The sequence below is a fragment of the Cebus imitator genome, unplaced genomic scaffold, assembly GCF_001604975.1.
Source record: "Cebus imitator isolate Cc_AM_T3 unplaced genomic scaffold, Cebus_imitator-1.0 Scaffold200, whole genome shotgun sequence".
Taxonomy (NCBI): domain Eukaryota; kingdom Metazoa; phylum Chordata; class Mammalia; order Primates; family Cebidae; genus Cebus; species Cebus imitator.
The window spans coordinates 3287863-3308731 of NW_016107515.1; the positions used below are offsets into that span (position 1 = coordinate 3287863).

Here is a 20869-nt window from a genome sequence, read left to right on the forward strand (position 1 = left end):
GCAATGGCGCGATCTCAGCTCACCGCAACCTCCGCCTCCTGGGTTCAGGCAATTCTCCTGCCTCAGCCACCTGAGTAGCTGGGATTACAGGCACGTGCTACCATGCCCAGCTAATTTTTTTTGTAGTTTTAGTAGAGACGGGGTTTCACCGTGTTGACCAGGATGGTCTCGATCTCTTGACCTCGCGATCCACCCGCCTCGGACTCCCAAAGTGCTGGGATTACAGGCGTGAGCCACCGCGCCCGGCCTTGATAGGCACTTTCTAAATATTTGTGGAATGGATACAAGATGTGGTCTGACTTAAAGCCTGTACTCCCTCCTCCATGGAAATGGTGCAGGTGAAAGTGCTGTTAAACTGCTATGTGTAGCTGGGCAGTGGGGGGAGGCAAAGTGGTGCACGAGAGGCTGCTGGGTTGGGAATGTCACCTAGCCCCTCTGAGTCTCAGCCTCCTCACCAGCTAAATGGGGATAGTAAAATCTATCTTGCCACTTTGGGGCTGGAAACAAACAACTGTGGTGTATAAGAACAATGCTGCTGGTTGGAAGGTACAGGGGAAGTGTACGGTATGCTGTTATCCAGGGAAGTCATGCCATTGGCCTCAGGAGGGCATTTCTAACTCCATGGAAGCCAGAGGAAAAGCAAGTGGTGAAAAGAAAGCAGGCTTGGGCACAGCAATCTCATGTGTTTTAAAATCAGGTTTGGGGCTTAATTAGTGGCTCTCTGTAATGCACCACAGACAAAAGAATTTCAGCAAGCCTTGTCTCCCTGCCTTTTATTTGAAATACAAGGGAGGCGACAGGTTAGAAGAAAACCCTGCTGCTCTTGCAGGGTGGTATTGATTCCTGGGAATTAAATAGTAATGCAAAGAGGCAGTGGCAGACTCCCTTCCACCCTGCAGCAGGCAAACTGCCTGGGCTTATCAGAGAACCCAGGGAGGCACTTCAGAAGCAGCAGCCCCAAAACAGACCAACAGGGTGAGCTGCTTTCCCACACGCAAATCAGGGGCAGGACTCCGCCAAGAACACCCTCTAGTCTAGAGGACTCCTGCTCATGTCACAGTCCCCTTCCCTCCCATCGGGATTCCAACAGAGCTGAGATGCTAATGCCCTTTGCTGTCTATATCTGATCCTCTTCAAAGAAGCAGCATGAATGTCCGTGTGTGTCTGTGTATGTGTGTGTAAACATACATGCACCCAAAACCACACATGCATATTTAACACATTAGACAAATCATTCATGGGTGGTGGGGGACATGTGGAATGGGAGTAGAAGATGGGGATAAAGGGTAAGAAATTGTTAAATAAAATCATAGGAGGCCATTGTTTTGGACTGAGCTCCTGTACTAGGCCCCAACAGATCAAACCAAGATGGAGTCATTTGTGCTAAGTGAGAAATTTAAGGAAGCAGGGAAATTCCCAAAACAGGCTAGTTTTTCTTAAAAACAGAAGGTTCACAACAACCAGTTGGAAAGGGCATGGTCGCTTGAGCTGGCATGATAAAGAAGTCCCCTGTGCTTTAACTCTTACAAGGAAAATAACCTGAAGTAACCTGATATTAACCAACCCACTTTTTTGGATCATTCCATTTCCTTCTTCCTGCTCAAGCTACCTTACAATAACCAATTGTTTTGCTGCACACAAGAGAGCTCCTTCTGTTTTTTAGATAGGGATGCCTGACTCATGAATCACTAACAAGAGTCAATTAGAACACTAAAACCAATTTGATACTATTTTGTTTTATGACAAAATGCGCACAGTTATACACACACAGAACAGAGATGGATCTTGCACAGACCAATGAAGATAATGTGTCATGAACTCAGGAGTGTGATTAATTCAACCCTCTGTACCTGACATCTAAAGAAAGCAAAAAGAAGAATATCCTGCTAGCACTCAGCACACAAGACCCCAGGGAGAAATCTGACCCTGCCATTAATTAGAGTGAGACATATTCATTCATTCATTCATTCCTTCCTTCCTTCAGGTAGCTTCAAGAGCCAGGCATTGTGCTGGGGTGGGCAGAGGTTGGAGCACTCTTTCCTCATAGCACTCTGCATTCTGCAGGCCCAAAGACAAGTCCACAGAGGGTGACAACACAGGTGCTATAATGGAGCAGGCACAAGCTGCTCCTAGGACCACAAGAGACTTGGGGAGGAGGATTAGAGAAGGCTTCCCAGGAGAGTGACATTTAACCTGACTTCTGAGAGTTAGGTAGGATTTAGTTAGGCTAAGAGCAGAGGTGATGCATTCAGGCAGTAAGAATGGTATTCAGCACATTGAGAAGAGAGTGCTGCACAAGTGAGGACCTGAAAGAACTGCAGTGGAGCGGAAGCGCAGAGAGTATGGGCGGGAGAGACTGAAGCTGAAAGCATTAACTCTGTGAAGTCAGGGGAGTATGCCTTGCTCTGTGAGCTTCCCTACGTTTCTACATTCAAAGTCCCCTGTTATGCAGGAGACAGTAACACAAAATGATTGGTGCCGTGGTATCAGTGTGCATACATGGTTATGAATATACAGACAAGGAAGTCCCTAATTCTGCCTGAGGGCAGAGGGGAGGGAAGAGGGAATGGAATTGAGAAAACCTCAGAAAGGAAGTGTTAGCTGAGCTGAACTCAAAACGAGTTTAGGATTCTATCTGCAGAGAAAGATGAGAAATTGGAAGAGCATTCCAAGCAAAAGACACCGCATTAAGCAAAAGCAGAAGTCTCCTGACCAACGTCTAAGTTGTGAATAGAAATATCAAAACCTGGCTAAGCACAGTAGTTCACGCCTATAATCCCAGCACTTTGGGAGGTGGAGGTGGGCAGATCACTTAAGGCCAGAAGTTCGAGACCAGCCTGGCTAACACGGTGAAACGTTGTCTCTACTAAAAAATACAAAAATTAGCAGGGAGCAGTGGCTGGCACCTGTAATCTCAGCTGCTTGGGAGGCTGAGGCACCAGAAGCGCTTGAACCTGGGAAGTGGAGGTTGCAGTAAGTCGAGATGGCACCACTGCACTCCAGCTTGGGCAACAGAGTGAGACCCCATTTCAAAAAAATAATAAAATCAGAACCCTCAAACCCTGCATGATAATAGAGTACCTTGGTAACCCCCTGCCCAGGTTTAGCCAATTGACTCAAATAACTTTTTTTTTTTAAAAAAGATGATTCTGGGAATTCCCTATGTCCATGATTCAGATACAGCCAACACCTTTTTCTCCTGAGAATTAGGAGTCATCTTTACCCATTTTAAGACTGCTAAGCAGAGTAGCAAACAACGACTCTCCTTTTTCTTGAGGAATGAAACATAAAAACAAAAACCCTCTCTTAAGAGGGGAAAAACCATCTCCCTCCGGGTCTGGAGCAATATTAAATTTTATCAGTTACTCAGCAGCCAGCAAAGCACAGAAGGAAGCCAGTGTGAAACGCCTTTCAAAGTAACTGGAGTTGACAACTAAACTTGCTCAGTGAGGGGGAGAAAATGAGTTAATAGAGGAAGAAGTCAGGCCTTTCATCCTTCACCTGAGCTGGTCCTTTTCATATGCTAAGAGGCTAAGAGCAAGCTGGATGAAGGTATTCGACACTATCATTAAAAAAAATCAACACCAGGCTAAGGCAGACATCTCCCCCTGAGTCCTATCAAGACACCCAGGGTTACAAAAAATAAGGTTGGCCTGCTGCACTGGGCTGTAATTACCCAAACAATGACAATCTGTTGAAGACAAGCATCCTCTCCCATCCCCCAAACACACAACACTCCCCAAATGGAAGCTTGGCATCCAGCACCGTAACTGCTAAATTTCCACATGTGGTTCTATCCTGGGCAACGGTTCCAGTAGGTGGACATAGTCTCTATGCTTGGGGTGGTACGATGCGTTGTTCTATGACGCCAAGTAAAAGCCAGTAAAAAATGGCTATGCTGTTGTCAGCTGAGAAGGTCGAAACCACCAGGAGAAAATTATAGAACATATGCTCTGGGGGCCTTATTTGTTTTCATCTAAATGTTCAATTTTGAGAAGTTGGTGTCTGTAGAAAGCAAACAGCACATTCTATGGTCTGGATTTTCAAGATGGATCTTTGTATATTTCATGTCCTTTCTATCCCATGAAAATGAATGTATGAGTACAAATTAATGTGTTTGAAATATTGCCACTTTATGGTTTATTAAATGTGTATTGGAAGATGCTAGATTTTATAGACTGAAGAGGGCTCTTAAATTCAGAAGGTAAAGAACTGAGAATGAGCCCAGCTATTCCCCTATTTCCAGTGAATACTAAAGGAAAAAAAATAGGTCACATTAGAGCAGTGGTTTCTGGGCATGGTCTCTAGGCTGGCAGCATCAACAGTACCTGGGAACTTGTTAGGAAAATAAGTTACTGGACCCTTGGACCCCACTATCCAGAATAATGATCAGAAACGTGTTTTAACAGCTCCTCCAGGTTACTAGGGGCGCCTGCTCAGGTCTGAGACCTTCTGCACTAGAACCGTGGCTCTTCACACAAGCTTACAGTTAGCATCGCCTGGTCATCATCAACTTCTCATTGAAATGCCCCCACAAACCCCAGACCAATTCAATTGGAATACTTGGGACAGGGGTCTAGGTACTGCTGCTTTTGATGCAGGATTTTTCTTCTCAGTCACTTTGCAAGCCGGGGACCCCAAGCCAGTACACCCTGTCCAAGACTCTCTCAGCCCATCCACCTATGTTATAGCTTGTACCCAGGTTCAGTGATTTCTGATCTCTTATGCCACAACCAAGAAGAATGAGGATATGTGGGGCACTGAAGGGTGAGCAGGGCATAGAATAATTTTCCTGAGCAATGAAAACAGCTTTCAGCAGAGAGGGGACAAGCGGGGGCTGGAGGGGGAGCACTGGTTCCCCTACCCCAAGGTGGGAAAGTTGCCCCCCCACCCCTCCCCGCACCTTGTGTGACTGGTCAAGGGCCTTTTATGGACTCTGAATGGGGAGTGCTGATTGGTTTGTGAGTAGGCAAAAAAAGGTTAAAGCGAAGACACCACTCAAAATAGGGCATGACAGTGTAGAAAACCAGTTAGGAAAAGGTAAGTATACGTAAAATAAGTGAAGGGTGGGGATCAATCAGAGGAAACTGTGCCAAATGCTAAGACAAGTTCTCAATCGGGTTTGAGGATTTAACATATAGCTTGGCTTTCAGGTTTGAAACTGGAGATGGAGTTTCACTGGGGACCCGCCCCTATCTGCCTATGCATTTCGCTGCCTCCTTCTGTTTTCACTTTTAGAAAGCTCCCCAGGTGGTTTGTAATCTCGGCACTTTGGGAGGCCAAGGCAGGAGGATCACTTGAGGTCAGGGGTTTAGGACCAGCCTGGGCAATATAGTGAGGCCCCTATCTCTATAAAAAATAAACAAATAAATTAGCCAAGTGTGGTGGCCAGTATCTATAGTCCTAGCTATTTTGAGAACCGCTATATACTATGATATGAGAAATTGAGATAAGGTACTTTTGGACTCTGGTTTTCATTTTAGCTCAAAGTAATCATGGCTACTAAATGCCTCCTATTCATTGAGGAAACTTTTGAGAAGAGAAGAGATTTCCATCTTCATGAACCGGAGAGGTGAGATGTGAAGCTCACCAAAAGCATCAAAATTTGTACCACATTCAGTGGTGATAACAGTGTTTAATAACTCATCCAGCAAAGACAGTTGCTCACCCAGAGAAAGGGCTGGGTTAGTCCCCACAGTCAGAATTCATTATAAAAGCACTGCACTCAGAGGTGGGAAAGAGTGACACACACCTCCCACACACCTCAAGTCCAGATGCCACAATCCCCCACGGGGAGCTCAGAGCCTCCCACTCACTTCTTGGCTTTGAAGCCCCAAGTACTGAGGGTATGTGAGACAGCAGCCTCTTCTCACCAGTGTCTGATGTCAGAGAATGTGCAAAATGATGACAGCCTGTCAGGGTAGAGCTCCTGGGGGCCACTCCCCTGGGATGCGCAGAGCCTCAGCATCCTGCTTTACAAACAACTGTGAACTGGGGCCATCTCTGTACCAACCCTGGAACTTGACAATTTGCACATTATAACTGGGTCCCTCAAACTGGGGTACACTGGTGTACTCCCAAGGATCCATATTTTTTCCCATTAAAAGGGATCTGAACATTATTAAAATGTAAAAAACATTGCAGATTGGCTTTTCAACAGAAAGAGGCAAATTTTGTTTTTTTAGAGATAATCAGGGTCTGCTCTGTCACCTGGGCTGAAGTGCAGTGGCAAGATCATGGCTCATGGAAACCTCGAACTCCTGGCCTCAAGAAGCCACCCACCTCAGCCTCTCCAGCAGCTAGGACTATGGGTACATGCCACCACACCCGGCTAACTTGTTTTCATTTTTTTTTTTTTTTTTTTTTTTTGGAGAGACAGAGGTCTTCCTCTGTCCAGGCTGGTCTGAAACTCCTGGCCTCAAGTAATCCTCCTCCCTGGGCCACCCAAATTGCTGGGATCACAGGCACAATCACCTTTCCTGATTGAGGCAACATTCTGTAGGATGTCACCACAGAAATGATGGGCAAACCCTCATGTTTCTATACTATGAGTAAGACTGAAATCTCCCTTTAAAAAAGAAAATTTTGAAGATTAAATAGTTGAGACTGGAACCAGCTCAACAGCTGGCTACTGAATGTGCTTATAGAAACATCATCATCTCTAACCTCCTCACCTGAATGAATCCTGAATATCTAAGCTCTTGGATATTATACTCTCTTTCCATTAAATAATGTGGGAATAGAAAAAGAAAGAGAAGACAAAGACCTTGCCTTTGTATCCCCTTTGCCTGTGATTACACAGAGTCTGAATTAGACTGACCTGGGTTTGAATTTTGACCCTGATATTTATTTGCTCAATGTATTTGGCCTTGAATGCTAATGAAGTCTATGAATTTCAGGTTTTTCATCTCTAAAATGGGAATAATAAGCCTTAGTATCTAAGATCAGGGTGAACAGAGAGAAAGTGGAGATTGCATTTAGCACAGTGCCTAGCAAACAACAAAATAAGTAGAGCTATAGGCTGGATGTGGTGGCTTACGCCTGTAATTCCAGAACTTTGGGAGGCCAAGGCGGGCGGATCACAAGATCAGGAGCTTGAGACCAGCCTGACCAACATGGTGAAACCCTGTCTCTACTAAAAATACAAAAAATTAGCCAGGCATGGTGGCGCGCCTGAAATCCCAGCTACTCAGGAGGCTTAAGCAGGAGAATCGCTTGAACTCAGGAGGCAGAGGTTGCTGTAAGCCGAGATCACACCACTGCACTCTAGCCTCAGTGACAGAGCGAGACTCCATCTCAAAAAAATAAAATAAAGTAGAGCTATGATCACTGATTATTTGCCACTGAACACTAGCTGATGTTTCACTCCTTTGTGTAGGCTTCCTTGACAAAAATGTCCCCCCTCCCACACATGTACATATCCTTTGTAGCTCTTGTACCCCAAATATGCATCTAGATTTCAGCCATTATATATTAGGGACAGGTTTTCTTGTTCCCAATGCCCAGCACACACTGGGTATATCATATGTATTAATACCTCCGCATGAATGAATGAATGAGGAAAGCTAATGCATTATTACATAGTGGTAAGACAATAAGTGGCTTAATTGGGATGGTAAAAGTAGAAAGAGACAGGAGAGACAGCACGCAAGCAAACTGATCATAATGGTTGACTATGGATCTGACCAGTAAAAGAATGTTGCTCTGCAGAGTTTTCGAATTACAGTCAATCTTAGACACAGTTCATTCAGAAAGCTCTTCTCTGAGGATGTTCTAGGAAGGAGGGAGAAAGGGGCAATGCTCACACAAACACGTAGAAAAAAATGTATTGGTTGTTTGGGTCTGTGTAGTACTCTGAAGCCAGTCCCATCTAAAGACTGAGAGCATCCTGGACATTACTTAAGGACAAAGAGGAGCTGCCAGAGGAACCTGGGTCAAATCAATAACCCTCCTTCCCTCTTCCAATGCTTAAGACTTCTAGGCCTGTGTCTAATTGCTACCTCTCAGGCTCCATCTGGCTTATCTTCTGCAGATTCAGCTCTTTGGAAGCCCTCCACTTACTCCCACTGAGACTTTCCTTTGGTTTCTATCCCCGCCTAATCTCTGAATGACGTCTACAAAACACATAATGACTTCACGGCCGCAGGCATCTCCCCGCCAGCATCCCACTCCACGCCCTATCTCTGGAATCTGGGTGCAGGCAATCTACCCATCCAGGAGGACACTTAATCATTTTTGCCGTTTCAGAAGGTAACTGGAGAAAAAAAAACCCAAGTAAATCAGCTAAGAAAGCAGACACGAGTTTTCTTGGCCATCTAGGCATAGGAAACTCCTCCTCCCACCCCTGCAAACCAGGGCGTGAGTACATGGACAAGCCATCTAAAAAGGCTGCAATAATGTCTATACCCACATTCTGAGAAAGCCTGGCCAATAAGACGCATGGTGACAAAATGCTACACGATTAACTCCAATCCCCTAGCTATCCTTCACAACCATGGGGGTTAGTCACAGGAAAAGTAGGCCTGCAGAGCAAGCCATTGACTTTTATCTTTAGACTCCAGCTGCTATCCATCAGCATCAATATTTTACAATTTAATCAACTCAGCCCTAGTCGGAGTCTAAGATATCTACATCATCAGGAGGACTCACCGCATCCTGATAGCTAAGGACCTCCAGGATGCTGTTGAGCAATTCAACGCAGTACTTCTTCTCCAGGACCTGGTGCTGCATCTCATCCTTCTGCTCCAGCAGCTCCTTCAGCTCTTTGGTGATGACAGGAAGCAGAATGTCCCGGCATTCTGGAATAAAGACAGTTCAGAGGCATGTAGAATTCCTCATTTTTTAGTTTTTTTTCTTCCATATATGCATATAATTTTTCATTAAATAGTTAATGAAGACATTCTCCTTGTAAAAAATAAAAATATTAAAGATTAGGTTAAGATTTCTTGAGAACATCGTTCACAATTCTAGTCCCTTTTCTAACCCTTCCTACCCAGAGGCAACCAGTTATTTTATTCAGTACATTGTAATATATTCTATAAATCTTATATATACACATACATATAAAAATGTGCCATATGAAATATCTAATGTTATTTTAATTTTGCATTTCATTTAAGGAAGTCATATCATATTGTGATTATAAACTTCCAAGATCCTTTTATCTGATTTTACTTGTGTGTTTATCAGTATAAAACATATGGTGTTATTTTTGCTTTGTTTCCATTTTATACCAGGGGACCAATATATATATATTACTCTGAACCTTGATTTTTTTTTTCAGTCACTAATATTTCTTGGGGCACTTTATTATTACATTTGGGGACCAGCTTATTTTCTAACCATTTTATAGTACTCTCTATTATGGATGTATGTGTCTATTCAGCCATACCTGTACTACTGGACAGTTTTCACTGGTACAGACAGTACAGAATGAAAAACTTTTACTTGCATCCTTGTGCACACTGCTTTCATTTGCCAGCCTGGCCAACATGGTGAAACTCCATCTCTATTAAAAATACAAAAAGTAACTGGGTGTGGTGGTGTGCGCCTCTAATCCCAGCTACTTGGGAGGCTGAGGCAGGAGAAGCACTTGAACCCATGAAGTGGAGGTTTCAGTGAGCTGAGATGGCGCCACTGCACTCCAGCCTGGGTAACAGAGGGAGACTTTGTCTCAAAAAAAAAAGAGAAGTAAATTAAAACTTTTGCAGAGAATGGTATGTCTCTTGACATTGTTGTTTCAGGGAAATTTCTGGAAGGTTCTGAAGCCCTTTGCAGCTTTGTCTCCATATTTCCCTTGAAAACAGAAAATCTTGAGGGATCAAAAAAAAAAAAAATCCAATAATGTGTCAAGCTGTCCCCACTCAGTTGCTGCTTGAGCTGCAATATGAATCATACATACCAGGATTTCATTTTAATTCAATCCAACAAATAGATGTTGGACATAGTTAATGCAGAAGATACTCTCTTTATGGAGATACAGAGATAAGATGTGGTTCTTGCCCATTAGGTACTTAAAAACTGACAGAGGTGATTACAGAAGAAAAAAAAAAGGCAAAAACCAATGAGCAATGGCAAAAATTAGAATAAAACAAAGGTTGGAAGCGGTAGAGGACATCTCTTATTCTGTCAGCTCAAGAGTTACACCCACTCCTTCTGGCACAGCACTCTGACTGTACACGGGGGAGCCATACTGCCATGGGCTATAATCCTGAGAAGCTGTTATAAGGCTCCTCTCCTTCCCTTGGAGAAGGGCTGGACACCTGACCCCAATTAGGATGGCCTCCTGAAATCTGAATCTTGAGGGAACTTTCATAATAGTAACTGCCAATGTTACTAATACACGGTATATTGAGTTCTTACAATATGCTAGGCACCGTTGCAAGTGTCTTGCATGAATCATCTCAGTAAATTCTCCAAGTGACTAAGGGAGGTAGATTCTATTATTTTACCATTTTGCTGCTGAGGAAACAAAGGGACTCGTCATGTGTACACGGCAAGTAAGTGGTAAATCCAGCCCGACTGCAGAGACTGTGCTCTTAAGCACTACATGAAATGTGCAGTCTCAGCTGGGTATGGTGGCTCACGCCTTTAATCTCAGCACTTTGGGAGGCCGAGGCAGGTGGATCACTTGAGGTCAGGAGTTTGAGACCAGACTGGCCAAAATGGTGAAAGCCCATGTCTACTGGAAAAAAGAAAAAAAGCAAAAACTAGCTGGTGGTGGGCACCAGCTACTGGAGAGGCTGAGGTAGGAGAATAGTTTAAACCAGAGAGGAGGAAATTACAGTGAGCTGAGATCACACCACTGCACTCCAGCCTGAGCAACTGAGCAAGACTCCATCTCAAAAAGAAAAAGAAAAAAGAAATGTGCAGTTTCTTGGGCTCTGCTGTTATCACAGAAGTACCCCAAGGAGGCTGCCCAGGGGTGCATGCTGAATCCCCTCTCCCTCCAAGATTCTGATGCTCTCCTCTCTGATGACTAGTTCCCCAGCATTTCCTCTGATTCTATGGATTATTCCCTTTCTTCTAAATACATTTGTTTTTACTTAAATTTACCAGACTAATCGTTGGGACTCTTCAGTTTCAAGGAACAGACTCTTTCTTTCTTGAAACTGAAGAGCCCCAACTAATAGTCACAAAACACCCTGAGGGCTTCAGAAGCCCTCTCATGAGCTCTGGTTTGAAGCTTCACAGAAGACTTTATGGGATCTAATAGAATATGTTCTCTCAGAGCCCAATCTCAGCTTTTAATTAAATTCCAATAAGTGTAATTAATATCTATTCATCCCACTAAAAAGTAAGCTCTATGAGAGCTGAACTAAAATTCAAGTGCCTGGTATTGTACCTGGATCATAGAAGTGAGTCAGTCAATCTTGGCTGCATGAAAGGAGGAGGCAGCATTTGAGATAGTCCCTGACCAGTGGATAATATTGCAACAGGAAGAGTGAGGATTTAGAGAGCACTGGGTGATTCAGAGAACATAAATATAGGGTTACTTGTACATTCTCTTGGAAGTAGAATAATGCAAGATAACACTTAAGTGTTCTTAATTGCAATGGAAGTGTCAGTACTATGGAAACAGAAAATTATAGACGTCAAGAATGTTGATTCTGCTTTGCTGAAAATCGTAGATAAAATCGTTGGCCATGGCCTTTATGACGCTTATGAGAAATGCAACTGAAGATATTGTTGGGACTGGGCATGGTAGCTCACATCTATAATCCCAGCACTTTGGGAGGCTGAGGAAGCAGGATAACTTGAGCCCAGGAGTTCAAGACCAGCTTGGGCAAGATAGGAAGACCCAATCTCTGCAAAAAATCTAAAAACTAGTTGGGCATAGTGATGCATGCCTGTAGTCCCAACTACTCAGGAGGCTGAAGTGGGAAGATCACTTGAGCCCAGGAAGTAAGGGCTGCAGTGAGCCATGATCACACCACTGCATGCCAGCCTGAGCGACAGTGAGACCTTGTCTCAAAAGAAAAAAAAAGAAAAAAGAAAAAAACTTGTTGACCTAAGGAATTTGAGAGTACAAGACATTGATTAGCAACTACCCTTTGTTTAGAAAGATTAGGGGGAAAGTTGGAGAAAATATATCAATTAACCTATTACTTTATCAATTACCCTATTACTTAAATATTTAGTCCATATCTTGCCATCACAAAGTTTTTCATCCAGAAGTATTTATTAAGCAGGGCAAAAAAAAATATCTTACAATGTTCATTAAAAAGTTTATTTTAAAGTTATCTTCTCTCTTTTTTTTTTTCTTTTGCCTGGCTAAAAGTTATCTTCAAAAGGACTTAAACTTGTAACTTTGCAATGTGTTGTTTGCTAGAGAGAAATTAAGTGTTGGAATGCTTGCTGTAGAAAAACGAGGTGAGTTCATCTGAAGTGGTAAATGCTTTGTCATTGGAAGATGAATAACTTCCCTAACTTAATGATACTTAACTTCCCAATTATGCCTTCACTGATGTTGTGATAATTAAATCCAGCCAGAAGATAAAAATTGTGTATTATCTTATTAAGTTAGATAAAGGTGGTAAAGTCTTCCTCTTTGAAAAGTAGAATCAAAGATTCTTGAAAAGGAGATTTAAAATGCAACAGAAAGTCTTGTTTTTCCACAGTTCTCCAGGCAAAAGGGAGTTACCAAAAGCTGTGCCTTCAGGAAATCTGTGTCACTGCAGTGAAGATGCCATGATGACGACAATCCAGGTGATGACAATGAGTGTAAGAGTGTGGGGGTTGTCCCCTAGATTCCTAGCTTCTGACATAATGTATTTGGATTCTGTTGAAGCTAAAGATTTGATAAGCCCTTGAAGCAAGGTAGTAAGAAACAAATCAAAAGTGTTCAATTGCCTTGAGCTTAAAGTGCAAGAAGACTATGTTTTAAGGCTTAAAATAGCTTTCTGTGACTCAAGATTAAAAATTATTTAAAACTCTCCCCAACTGTAAAATGAGATCAGTAGGACCTACAGGAAGGAGCTATGAAAAGGCAGATCAAGAGCTAACCCATTCATGCATTTAATTAACTCATTCATTCCATCAGTCAGCCATTCTACACATTTATTGAAGGCTTACTATGTGCCAGTCACTATTCTGGGGTGGAATGGAATGACCAGGGGTTAACTACCCATCACTGCACAGAGCCAACAGAAGTAAGAAGCAGACTTGAGTAGACAGGAATAACACTTAGTCTTAAGAGTAGCAACTTATTAGGAGTGATCATAAAACAGAGCTATAGAACAACTGAGGTCAGGTTTTTCCTTAAAACGTCATTCTGTTAGCACTGTAGTTGAGATACCTCATATAAATCCCATTACTAAGATATGAATCCAAGGGAAAAAGCCACTTGGGAGATTTTAGATATGAAAGATGTCCTTGGGAAGTCACTGGTATTTAAATCCTACTTAAAGTTGAAATAAACTAGTAGATTTTTTCATGGAAAAGTCTGGTAGTGAATTCTCCATCCCTAGAAGTATTCAAGTAGTGGGTTGCTGTCTATGGATAGGCACGAGGAAGAGGTAAAGTATCATATGAAGGGTTGAACTGAATGATTGTTAAGGCCACATCCAAAATTCCAGGATTCTATAAAACGTAGCTTCCGAGCAAGTCGCAGGAGGAAGGATATATTTGCTAGGTGGAAAGACAGTGGACTTGTTTGCCTTGCTCACAAAGTACTGAGGCTGTGGGAGCTGCAGACCAGGCCCCAGGAGAAGCAATGGTTTATCAACCTGAAAGGTAGCAGCTTTACAGATTCTCAAAACCAGCATCCCCATAAGATGAAGGTTCATGGTTTGGAGAGTCAGCAAGATTTTCGCTGAAGATGCCATTCATAACATGGCCCGTTTTTCAGAAGGTACTTTGTCTTCTCTTTAACCATGCATTCTCAGAAATGTCTGGCTCCTCTGTTTGCAGATGAAATAATTTTTCTCATTTGTAATTGGAGCTGTGAAATTTTATTAGTCTGTAAAGCTTTAGGAAGCAGCATTTCTAAATTGCTGCTTGACTGTCAAGCCAACAAACACAAATGGTTTTGAAGATAAATAGTGCAAACCCTGAAATCAATCTTCATAGGCAGAGGTAATGAATGTCAGAGACCTGCACACCCAGGCTGGGTTCCTCTGCCTTAGGTATCCAGTGTCTGACAAAGACTGGGAGACTTGCCACCAAGTGACAAGTCCAAATTATAATTCAGACCAGCCATGGAGGAATCTGCAGAGCTTTCAACTCCTTCAGTTTTAAGCAAAAGGGTTTTCTTTGTCCAAGTGACTGCAGAGAAAAAAATGCAGTATTTCTGGGTTTTGGGTCCTCCGTTAAGTAAGTTTTGTCATGTGGTGGTCAGTGCTACCTACCTAAATGCATAGCCCTCTTGAAGTGTGGTGTGCTTTCGCAATTATTTGGTGTCTCAGGGACACTTCAAATAAGAGGATCCTTTTCTTCACCTGCTCCTCCCCAATATCAGCCCCAGTGGAAACTAAATGGAAATTCTTTGTCACTTTGGAAAACCACTTTGAAGTGCATCCAGCCAAAATCACATCTGTCACCGTAGTCGCAATCCAGCTCCAGCAGGAAACACTCCCAAAAATTATATCTGAATTGACCCTCTTCCCCACAAGTCTGTTGTTTCTCCTTTGCTGTCTCTCAAGAGTGAGGATACCCCAGTCACACAGTCAACCAAGCAAAGAAATCACCTTTGAGTTCTTCTTCTCTTTACACCAGCAACAAATCCATCATGAAGTTATGTCCACTCTACCATCAAGCCAACTTCCTCCATGTTCTGTGTCAAGTCTCCTAACTGCCCTCCCTGCTCCCTACACAGGAGTCCATTGTGGTCAGGAAATTCTTCATTAACTTCCTATGGCCCTCAGGATGACTTTTCTGAACCCTCTGGTATGGCTGGAGGTCATCTGTGAGCTTAACTCATCGTGAACACTCATCACTTGCCAATCCTCCACCTCCCTCTCTCTGTTTCAACCACAAATTCTCTCCTCCTGAATTTTTGCATGTTACTTTCTTTACCTGGAATGCTCTTGTCCTGCCCATCTTCTCCTGACTCTTTCTTGCCTTCTAACTCTTAATTTAGATGTCAAATCCTCTAGGACAATTTTCCTGACACCCCAACTCTGCCTTGGGTCACTCTCCTTCATTCCTATAGCACCCATAATATATTTCAATATATTTCCATCTAACCATTTATCACGTGATATGGCCATTGTCTAAGTAACAGGAAAACCAGTAAGATTATTGGGGTTGTTCCATAAATGAAAGTAAGGCCCAAGCTTAGGACAAAAGTCACTAATTATGCCACATTCAAACTTCAAATTGTCTCCAGTAGTTGGGGTACACCATCATCCCTCTAGGTTTTTTGAGACAGACTAGTTCAGGACCAGCCCTACACCAAACCACATGCACTCACCCAGAACTGAGAGAAAGTCAGCTGTGGCCATTGGATATAATGCAATGTCCATGGAGAGATGCCATTACCCCTTTCATCCTTGAAACTGATGTTGAGAGGAGAACCCAAAGAGTCACTTATAAAACATAAGAAGACAAGATGGACCCTATTTCCCTGCTAGGGAAATGCTTGCCAATCTGTGAACCCAGGTACATCTTGGTCCCACCATCAGAATGCAGATTTTAGGACATTCTGGAATGTGGTGCACTGTAGTTTCCCAGCTTCCTTCTTACTGTTGGGGAAGAAGATTAAACACAAGCAATGCATCTGTGTCAAAGCTCAGTCATGTCCTCAGTATGAGTGCCCATGTTTCTAAGCCTGACTGTGGCAGTCTGCACTTGGAATCTCATTCTACTCATGGGTTAATCGACTCTTCAGACCTGTTCCATTTTTCACAGACTTTAAGGTGAAACTCATTCGGCTTTGGCCAAGTTCCTTTGACTGAAAGTCAAATTTCCCTCAGTTCAACTCTCTTGGAGACTGGCAACGGGGTGGGGCTATAGCTGTCACAGCTCACCCTGCCCTCCCCTTGTAATTGAAACCTAAAATTCTCCCAGGCAGTGCTGAGCAGTGTGAACCCAGCTCTGCTCTGCCAGGCTGCTTTCCTTCTGTTTGGTTTGGGAGCATTTGCAGTTGTTGAAAGCCACTTGGCTGGATCAAGTAGACACAAAGAGAGACCTCCATAGACATGATTCTTGTCAGACAGCAATTTGTTCTCACAACCTCCCTCCTCCAAACAGCATATCATGAAGAAAATTAATTCCACCCACTGGGAAATCAATAATACCCACAAATTTCATATTCCAGATCAGGTTACAAGTCTTTTACAACTCCACCAGCATTTTTCCCCCAACGCATTCTTCAGCAGCTCCCCATGAGTCATTTGCCTCACCCCCCAAATGATTCAGAATCACCACCCGCAGCCCTCCGGCCAGCCTCCACCACCATCTATGTCTCTACTTTATGAACCCCTCAGGGGCAAAAATATGTCTCCCAGCTAAACAAACACATCCTATTTAGAGATGTTAGAACTCAGCAACGGTTAAAATTCTCTCCAGGTATCTTAGAAGGGAGAAAACATAGTTAGGCAGTAAATCCTTAAGGAAAGACATACTTCCAGAACTTTATACTAGATACCCATTGAAAGTCCAAACCAAGCTCTTGCTTTTACCATGTATGCTTTATATTGAACATAAAAAGTGATTTTGCACTAAGCCTAATAAGCAAATGCCCTATAATAAGTTGGCTCATGCCAATTAGAAGCACAGAGACAGCAGGGAGGGTAGACTGACATGTAACAGCTGGAAGTGTTATTATGTATGTATGTGTGTAGGAATGGGGTCTTGGTATGTTGCCCAGGCTGGTCTCAAATTCTTGGGCTCAAGCAATCCACACACCCTGGCCTCCCAAAGTGAAGAACTTTGAACAGGATGGGAACACGTTTGTATCCAAAAGAAAGTCACACTGATTATGAATATAATTTGAAAGCTCTGATAGTCAACATGCAATATATTTGTATTCTTATACATGTATGTTTAAATATATATACATACATATGTATACATACATACATATCAATGAATACTCACTGTTCTCATGGATATTACATTCTAGTGGAGTGTCATAAACAATTAAATAAACAAGATAATAGTTGACTTAGGTTAGATATTCCAGAGGCAAACTCTATAATGAAGTTTGGGTGAAAAGGACTTATTAGGAGATGTTCCAGAAAAAAAATGGAAGGGGAGTAGGGAAGTGGAGGGAACAAGGCCAAGCTGAGTGTAAAAATCAAGCCAACCTCACAAAGGTAACTTTTGAGCTCAATTCCACAAGGAGTTCTGGAGACAGTATAGATTCCAGGGGTGATGAACCTGGAATGTTCAGAACCAGGGGATGGACAGCATTTGGGGTGGTTCCAGTCTCTGGGAAAAGTAGGGTCCTGCAGCCCGAGGGCAGCCCCAGGATGCAGGTGCTGGAGTTGCCCTGGGCAGGGCCCTGAGATCAGATGTTACAACAATGGGTACCAATAACTGTACCAGCAAGGCAATTAACCAAGTAACAGGAATGAAAGAGTCTAGGGGTTTGGGAAGACCAATTCATACAGTGCAGTCAAGGGAGGGCCTCGCTGAGCTAGACACACTTGAGCTGAGAACTGAAGGGGGAGAAGGGAGCTGCATGCACAGGTCTCAGGGAGGCGTACTCTCAGAGGAAGGGGCATGGAAAGGCGCTGGTGTGGAAATCTGCTGAACTTGGAGGAGTGGTATGGATGCAAGTGTGGCTGGACTGCAGGAAACAGGGGTTTAATGTGAGATGATAAATTTGGAGAAGCTGCCAGGACCAGGTCTTATCAGGCCCTGTGGCCCATGGTAAAAAGTTTGATTCCTGGGTAAAGGTAAACAGTTTTTGTTTTTGTGTTTTTAATGGAGGGTGAAGGGTGTGCCTAGAGAGGAAGGTGGGAGAACACTGAGGAGGCTTTCTATAGAGGTAAAGAAGGGGTCTTGTATTTATTGTGCCCTCACTGTCTACCACGCATTCTCTCTGTGAAGTATATCATTACATCTATTTTACGGATGAGGGAACTGAAGCTTAGAGAAGTTCAGTAACTTGCCTAAAATCACACAGCTAGTAAGCAGAGCTGAGCTAAACTCAGGAAATACGATTCCAGAGCCCATATTCATACCTACTAAGTTATGCTTCTTCCGTTCTATAACAATGCAGGAGAGAGAAGATGAATGCTTGATTCATTTGCAGCAGTAGAGACAAGGGGACAAGTAGAGAGGGAAGTCGACGAACTTGGGTTATGTTTTGAAGGCAGAGTCGACATGGCCTGCTGATGAATCCATCATCAGGCGCTGCATACATATTTAAGCATATGCATTCTGGAGCACTTGAGTGAGACAGCAATAGATTCATTTTAGGGTTTATCAAATTAGGGTGTAATCATGGAGACCATTTCCTGGCCTCAACTAGCAAGTAATGAAAGACTCCCATCAACATTACTCCGATGGTGAGAAATGGCCACTGAGATAACCTATCATCACGCCTTCCAAAAGCTATTAGGACATGACTAGCGTATTCTGAAAAGTATTTGCACCTTTAGTTACCCCCACTGCACTTGCCTGCAGCTGCTAACTGGCCTCCTCAATGCTAGCTTGCTCATTAAATCCAGCTCCTTAGAAAGCACTTTTGGAAAAATAAAAAGCCAATCCAGCTCCTTAGAAAGTGCTTTTAGAAAAATAAAAATGTAGATATGGCCAATTGAATTGGGACCCAAAATTTGATTTGTTTCCTAATGCTTAGAACAATTACATTTGCACCAGATGAGTGCAGTTTGGCCTGTTGGAAGACTGTACACCCACCTCTTCGTCCTGGTGATGAAAGGGGCTGCAAATAAAAAGCTTCTGGCTGACCAAGCTGCCTCTGTACTGGATAATTTTGACAATCTTTAAAGAAAGATTCCTAGCTAAGTCCTGGGCATGCACCTGCAGTCCCAGCTACTCAGGGCGCTGAGATGCATGGATTGCTTTAGGGCAGGAGTTTGAGGCCAGTCTGGGCAACATAGCAAGACCCTTATCTTAAAAAAATAACACACACACAGAGAGAGAGAGAGAGAGAGAGAGAGAGAGCGCGCAAGATTTTTAGATAAGTACTTCAAATACATGCAAGAGGAAAAGTTAGTCCAGTAATGTTGTGACTGTGAAGATCTGTGTCTCACGTCCTTTGACACCATTTCCAATTCAGTGATGTATGGAATTCACATTGATTTATAAGGGCTCAGGTGACCTATAAGATTGGCTAGCAGCCCCACCCCTCCAGGGCCACCATCCCTGACCCACTGCCTCTCATTTGCATCACACCATATAGAGTCCCTTATTCTGTCATTCCAGTCCCTCTGGAGACTTACAGAATTTCACTGGCTTCACGACTCCCAATCTCTACTTAACGAGGAATTCCTACACTTTTATCTCTTTATTAGCTAGTATCTAGTCACATACTCAAATAGAATCTTCTCAGCAGACAGGGTCACTATGACATATATTTTAAAAGGGACAGATATTATTGGCATGAAGGGGAGTGGGAAAGTGGAATATTTATTGTGAGAGATATGCAATATACATTGAACTGCTAGGCTCTAGGCACCATACTGGAAATTTATTTAATCCTTACCAAAACCTATTCAATAGATTGCATTGCCCCCATTTTACAGATGAGAAAATAGGAGCTCCATGCAGCTCATCCAGCTAGTGTATCTCCAACTGAGGCACAGCCCCAGCACAGACCTGTCTGACTCCAACATCAGTGTTATTCCAGCCCCACCCCTTTGGCTCATGAGAGCAGGGCAATTATTACCAATTTCTTAGATTCTGCTAGCATGAAGCAGCCACCCTTTGAGTTTGATAACTCCCTTAAGTTGGCTTTAAATAGATAATCCGAGACTCTGATTGGTTGGTCTGTTTAATGATTGGTTGACATTTGTTGTGGTTTCATAAGTTACAGTCCCAGGGGAGTGAAACAAGTCTCAGTCCCAGAACCTCAGAATTAAACAATAATGAGCATTAGTCAACTCAATGATTGAGTCTTTAGTCCAGCCATTCACTTCTTTTATTTCGTTATTCAACTATAGTTGGTTGAACTTCCCCATCACAATGCAGTTGGCTAGCAAAGAGCAATTGTGACTTGAAGCCATTCACTACCTTTTCCTACTTAGATAGTGAAAGCCCGGACTGACCTATCCAATCTCAATCAAGTCATGTCTCCTATAGTTCCTAGCACAATGCCTATTACCCAGTAGGATCTTAATAAGTATTAGACAAATGAGTGAGCACTTGCTGAAGGCAAAGAAGGGGCCTGTACTTAGGGCAACTCATGGAGTCAGAACCCTGTAGAGTGTTGGGTTGGTCAATATTCATTATTCTGTGCCATACTGGAGGAAACCAGGTAGTAGCAGCTGGGGGTGGGGTGGGAGGAGCAGAAAGAGAACTGTATGTGTGTTTCTTTACCTTCACCACCTTCCCTGAGCCATTTTACCTAATCATAGAGGAAGCCATGGCACAGTGAATAGAGCTTTGAGTTAAAGGCTGAAAGACCCAAGTTCGAATCCCAGCCTGACTACTACCATGCTGTGTGTAACCTTGGATGAGCCACTTCATTTCTCTCCCTCCAAAAATGGAGATGAAAATGAGTCTTTCATAAGAAGATCAAAATAAAACATGATACAAATCCAGTTGCAGTTATTAAGTGTAATGAGACATTGGGATCCAATGCTACGCAGAAGTTTCTCAGTCTAAAGTAGAGTGTGTTGAAGTTTCAGTTTCCTTCTACTGTTGCTAACTTATAAACTCTACAAATGCCTGGTCCAGGCAGGCTGGAATGAAATGGACTTAAAGCTATTATGTGCATCATTCAAACAAACTACAC

The 20869-nt window shown here is 43.0% G+C and overlaps 1 protein-coding gene across 3 annotated transcripts in view; it reads right to left on the reverse strand.

Moving 5' to 3' along the window:
* The window catches only part of DOCK2 (dedicator of cytokinesis 2), a 445079-nt gene that overhangs the window by 264775 nt on the left and 159435 nt on the right, over positions 1–20869 (reverse strand). For all 3 annotated transcript variants that reach the window (XM_017547721.2, XM_037745432.1, XM_017547720.2), the window contains one exon: positions 8650–8798. In XM_017547721.2, coding sequence (XP_017403210.1) covers positions 8650–8798 — 149 coding nt within the window. The remainder of the gene's footprint in view (positions 1–8649; positions 8799–20869) is intronic.